General features: G+C 50.2%; 1 protein-coding gene across 1 annotated transcript; it reads right to left on the bottom strand.

Moving 5' to 3' along the window:
• Positions 1-272: 272 nt before the first annotated feature.
• Positions 273-3,397, bottom strand: HTR5A (5-hydroxytryptamine receptor 5A). Its single transcript, XM_030490828.1, has 2 exons — positions 2,131-3,397; positions 273-1,201 (listed from the first exon to the last, which is right to left on the bottom strand). Exons 1-2 carry the CDS (start codon positions 2,866-2,868, stop codon positions 869-871), a joined length of 1,071 nt encoding a protein of 356 aa, XP_030346688.1. The 5' UTR covers positions 2,869-3,397; the 3' UTR covers positions 273-868.
• Between the last annotated feature and the right edge of the window lie 2,603 nt (positions 3,398-6,000).

Here is a 6,000-nt window from a genome sequence, read left to right as displayed (position 1 = left end):
ATTGGAAATACACTCCCTGCATCCCCTGCAATTACAGGAAACCTGCCCCCAAGCTGCTCAAAATACATTTATTGTTTAAAATGGGAAGCACAGACACAAATATTAACATTTGCGGCTGGTATTTCTGAAAGTAAAGGTCTGAGGCAGATGCTCACACGTAGCAGTCAGAGAACGAGGTGGATTTCCCATGCATTCTCTCTCATTCCAGGGTACACCATGCATCAAGCTTCCACAATAAATAATTTAAAAAAACCCAAACTTGCTACACAGAATCCAATAGCAAATAGCACAATTTATTGTTGATAAAGCGTGTGAGAAAAGGCTTTATACTTGGAGTCTGCTCTTAACCATTATGAGTGTTTTATTCCCCCAAAACAAACACTTAACAATCTCTACCAGTTAAAGACAGTCTTTTCATCCAAACCATAAAATACCTAGCTTTATACATAATCATAAAATCTCCTGACATTAAAGGGTCCCAGTTTTGCACATGGGACAAAGTTGTTAATGCTGTGAGAGACCGGCAGCAGCCAAACCAGCTTTTCAAATATGACTCCTTGCCAGCAGACTCCTCTGCACCGTTACTGTCACCAAACAGAACATCACTAGGAAGGGGCACTGGAGGGAGAATGCGGTGCAGCTGGCCAGAGAAACCCTACATGCTGTTTGCAGTTAAAATAGCAACTGACTTAGAGGTGGTGATGGAGAGTCTGCGTAGGAACCAGGACTGTTGCTGCAATGTATGACCCATGGGGATGCGTCTATAGCATCACCTCAGTATCTGTGGCTTTGATCTTCCTCAAGAATTTGGTAGGATTTATTGAGAGTTGAAATGATCTTCCTGGGACAGCAGAAAAGCTTTTTCTGCTCAGTGCTGCCTAAAGAATAGGTTCCTGAAGGCATTGTTGTAGTTTTTGTTGAAAGCAGTGTAGATGAGTGGATTAAAAAAGGAATTTGAATAGCCTAACCATAGAAAAATACTCTTCCAAATGGGTGGGATGTCACACGAGCAGAGGGGGTTGATGAGCTCTGTGATGAAGAAGGGGATCCAGCAGAGCACAAAGACCCCAATAAGGATGCCCACCATGAGGGCAGCTTTCTTTTCCTTCTGCTCTCTCCACGTGTCTCCATCCGTCTGGAACGTAACAGTGGCATGACGGACAGTGAAGACCATCTGCGGCTGCTGGGCAGCTTCTTTTACCTGCCAAACACAAACACAAGTTGCACCATATGTGCTGCAGTCAGCTGATTCCACACAGCAGGTACACAACCAAGTGACACAGGTGATGACCAGAGCTCCCTGGGAAACACAGGCCATCTACGTCATGCTCTAATTGAGGGGAGAGCAGCTGTATGACCCTCTTCTGGGTAATGGAGGCTATTATTAGGTGAGGCTAGAAACTAAAGAGCCTAGTGATGTATGGGCACACGGAATTGTCCACACAGCATTGCAATAAGATTATTTCTCCATTTACAATCTGATCAGCAGAACAGGCACACACCCACATGCCATGCACAAGTCTCCTTGCTTTCTCTGAACCCAATTAGAGTCCTTGGGAGGAGAGGCAAGAAAATGAGCATACATTTCCTTCTTCTCCCCAAGAAGTCTTTGCAGTGCACAGTCACCATGCTTGGGATGAACTGACACGATGCAGCCATAATTAAAGAAGGATTTATAGGGACATGCGTCTTCTGCGTGGGTAAATTCAGAGCCTCCCCACAGCCACAGCTGCTTGCCAGGGAATCGTCCCTGGTGGAGACAGGATCCCACCACTAACACCCCCACACGCCTCCCCATGGGAGGAAGGCTGACCCCTCACTCCTGCTCCCAAGCACTGATTCAGCATTCCACAGGGGGACGGCTGTGAGTCATGCACACCCACGTGGAGCTCAGGCTCGCAATCTGGCCCGAAGTTGCTTTAGCTACACCTTGCTGGGGACTTGAAAGGAGTCAGAAGACTGCGCTTGCAAGCTTTGCAGTCAACTTTCCCTTGAAAGCCTCCAGGATTCACAGGGCTTTGGTGGGATGCTGTTCGCTTGCACACTTTAGCACTAAGTTTCCCCCACTGCTGCAAGGGCTTGTCTGATACCAGTAGTTGGCTAGAGCAAAATGCAACCAAGCTGACCTACCTCCAGGCCTTCTCGTGTAATGGGGGTGATGGAGTTGCTCTTCCGAGACCCAATTCGAAACTTGGCGGCCTTGTAGATCTTCCAGTACACAAAAAGCACTACGCAGAGGGGCAGGTAGAAGGCGCCAAACGTGGAGAAGATGGTGTAGGAAGGCTCCTGGCTGACCTGGCACTCCTCATTGTTCTCCGAGTAAGTCTCTCCCCAGCCAAAGAGTAGTGGGGCCAAGGAGATGAAGGCAGAAAGTGCCCAGGTGAGGGCAATCATGATGTTGGAGATGCGGCGCCGGGTGCGGAGCGTGTACTCCAGATGGCGGGTGATGGACCAGTAGCGGTCGAGGGCAATGGCCGTGACATTCCAGATGCTGGCGGTGCAGCACAGCACGTCGAAGGAGATCCACACCTGGCAGAGCAACCGGCCCAGCCGCCACCGCCGACCAGACAACTCATGCACCAAGCTGAGGGGCATGACCAGGGCTGCCACCATCACGTCGGAGATGGCCATGGAAGCCACCAGGTTGTGGGGCACCCGGTGGAAAGTGCGCACTCGGAAGATGGTGGCCAGAACCAGCCCGTTCCAGAGGAATGTGGCCACCACCAGCATGGCCAACAGGGTGAGGACCAACACGCTGAAGACGGAGAGGGGCGTCCGGCCGCCGTCCGGGCCGGCGGAGGATCCGCTCCGGTTGCCGGTGTCCGGCGTCGTATCGGCAAAGCAGCTGAGGTTGAGCGGGCGCTCCATGCCGGGGGCTCCGGGGCGCGGAAGGGAAGGAAAAGGGGGGGTCACCCTACCGCGGGCGCGGAGCGTCCCCGTCCGCCCCGAGCGGCGCCGGGCGCGACGGCTGGTCTCTGCCCGCCGCTGGGGTCTTCATCGCCGGGATGAAGCGCCCTGCGTCAGCCGCCGGCTGACAGCACCCCCGGCCCGCCCCGGCGGCGGGAGGCGGCGGCTCCGCGGGCGCGGCTCGGTGCGCGGCTCCGGGGCGGCGCGGGGCGGCGCTGGCTGCGGCCGCGGCGGCGGAGCCCGCGCGGAGGAGCGGCTGCCCCTGTGGAGGAGTCGGCGGCGCCGGGGCGGGCAGGTGAGTCCCCCCGCCTTGCGCGGGTGCGGAGCGAGAAGCCTCTCGGTGCGGGTCGTGCTTAGTCATGTCAGTGCGCGGAGCGTCCCTTAGAGCCAGCGCGGGGCGAAGCAGAGCCGGCAGCCGCTGCCCGCACCGTGCGGGGTGCAGCTCCGGCTTTGTCTGCGCCGCTGCTCCCCCGGGTGTCTTCCTCCCCATAGCGAGTATTCCGTGTCAGGCGCAGAAAGTTAGGATCCGTGCGAAATTGTACCGGGGCTTTTCGGGAAATGTGTGTGTTAGCGAGGTGACACGGGAATTGTGTAGCTCCCATGTCGGCTGGAGTCTGTGCACCGCAAAGCCGTCAGTAATCCCGGTCATTCTGTGCAGGGGGGATGTGGCAAGGGATCATGGCTTTGAGAACTTCTGCTCTGGCATTTCCCGACTTGTTAGAAATTGGCGGGTCTTTTATTAGAAATGATCTATCTCTTGGCTGTTGTTACTAATTGTTGAATTAATAACATTAACCACTAATGAAACGTTTGAGCATTTCACTTCGGTTTTATCACTCTGCTTGTGATGAGAAGTACAATTCTCGGCCTCTTACAGAAGGCAGGATTTAAACCCACCGAGCAGGTTTCCCCGGGCACCAGCTCCATGCAGCCAGGGTCAGCCTGCAAGCCTCAGACGGTGTGCAGGCAGGGCTGTGCTGGTGCGGGCACCCAGCTTCTCCGGCTGGTCCCAGGATAATGGGTCCAGAGAGCTTTTGAGTGGGAGCTGACACGTGATGTGAGAAGCCGGCAAGCACTAAACGGGTCTCACAGTCTGCATCTCGGAGTGGGGGGGAGAAGGAAGGAAAGGCATCAGTGTTAGGAATCGGTAACTATGACACTTGCTAGTGAACTGCACTTTGAGAGAGTTGGGGGAGCAGACTCACATAAAGGAGATGTTGGGGAGCACCTGATGCATACTGCGCTTGCGGTATATGGAGGGTAAAACCAGTCTGGTGCTTCCTGCTGTCTCTTCTGAATCTCTCTGGACTTTTTAATGAAAAACAGTGAAGCAGCAATAAGAAGAGCTGAAGAAACAAGATGTTTTCTAGTGCAGCTACTTGTTTCTGTGTGCTACTAAGTGAAACACAAGGCAGCAGACCCAGAACAGGTCCAGGACCTTGTTTTGGTGGGGTGGGAATTTCCCTGTATGGACTCACGCTGTGCTGTGCAATACATCCTCAGAGCCAGAGAACAGGACCTGGCTTATTGTAGTTCCTAGAACAGATGTAGCCTTAGAGACTATAACATAATTTTGGAAACATACTGCCATCTTTTTGGGGGAGAGATGATTATTTTATCTTTTATGAACATGAATACTTACATTTTTGGAATGGGTAGGTTTTTTTACTTACAACTCAAAGGACAAATGGGGTTTGTAGGCTTTCATAAAGCCTCCTGATTTACAGTTCCTGGTTTGCAAGGTGCCAAACATCCTTGACAGTCATTCAGTTGATCAAAACACTTAGCAACTGCTAGAACTGAGAGCTTTTTGTTGCGTGGGCCCTTCCCAGAAAAACCTATGAAGGCCAGAATTAACAGAATCAGTCACAAATTATGGAATATGTGCTCCTGAAAAGAGATTATTATTTTTTGCTTCAGGAACAGACAAAAATTACATTTAAAGGGAAATTGAGATAAAATGTATTAAATCTGAAGAAGTAAAACTAGATTATGTTATAATGAAAAATTATTAATATTTTCATTATTCTACTTACTGGACTTTAAAAAATATATATATTTTAACAGATTCTGGAGTTGAACAGGTCAGTTGAGTATTAATTTGAAATAGAAAATGTAGACTAATACATATATATATGGTCTACATATATACATATACATATATACGTATATGTATATATGGAAATGCATAGGAAATGCAAAGGAAATGCGATATGGAAATGCAAAGGTCTGCAGCTGGGACAGAAGAACCCTGTACTACAGTACAGGCTGGGGACTGACTGGGAAGACAGCATTTTGCAGAAGAGGACCTGGGTGGCCTCTTGGGCAAGAAGTTGCAGTTTGCAATGTGCCACTCCACATTCTGGAGCATCCTGGCCTATATAAGCAAGAGTGCGGCCATCAGGCTGAGGGATGTAACTATTTCCCTCTATCCAACAAACCTTGGAATTTTATGTCCAGTTTGGGGTTTCTCAGTACAAGACACTGAGATCCTGAGAGAATTCCAGCGGAAGGTCACCAAGATGACGAGTGGACTGGTGCATGATGTATAAAGAGAGGGAGAACTAAATTTATCAATCTTAAAAAGAGAAGGTTAAGGGAAAAATCTCACTGCTGTCCCCAGCTACCTCAGGGGAGGGTGTACAGAGTGTGGAGGCAAACTCTTCTTAGTGGTGTACAGCTATAGGACAAGGAATAATGGCTTTAAACTGAAAGAAGGTACATTTAGATTAGATATTAGGAAAAAGTTCTTCACTATGAGGGTGGTGAGACACTGGCACAGGTTGCCCAGAGAAGCTGTGCTCATCCCTGGCAGTGTTCAAGGCCAGGCTGGACAGGGCTTGGAGCAACCTGGTCTAGTGGAAGGTGTCCCTGCCCATGGCAGGGGGGTTGGAACTAATTGATGTTTAAGGTCCCTTCCAACCCAAACCATTCTATGATTCTACGACAAGATGCAATGAATGCAAGACACAACATCAGATAGAAATTAGGAAATAAATATTCCCCTGGAGAGTGGTAAAAGTCTGAAATGGGTCCAAAGACTATGTGAAATCTCCATTCTTGGTGTTCATAATTCAACTGGACAGCACTGTG

This window comes from Strigops habroptila, chromosome 1, assembly GCF_004027225.2.
Source record: "Strigops habroptila isolate Jane chromosome 1, bStrHab1.2.pri, whole genome shotgun sequence".
Lineage (NCBI taxonomy): Eukaryota > Metazoa > Chordata > Aves > Psittaciformes > Psittacidae > Strigops > Strigops habroptila.
Note: the sequence above shows the minus strand (reverse complement) of the source record. Positions and strands in the feature narration are given on the sequence as shown.

Coding starts and splice junctions, on each gene's coding strand:
- HTR5A (XM_030490828.1), bottom strand. CDS start 2,868: ATGGAGCGCCCGCTCAACCTCAGCTGCTTTGCCGATACGACGCCGGAC. Junction 1,202..2,130: donor TTACACGAGAAGGCCTGGAG/GTAGGTCAGCTT, acceptor TGTGTTTGGCAG/GTAAAAGAAGCTGCCCAGCA.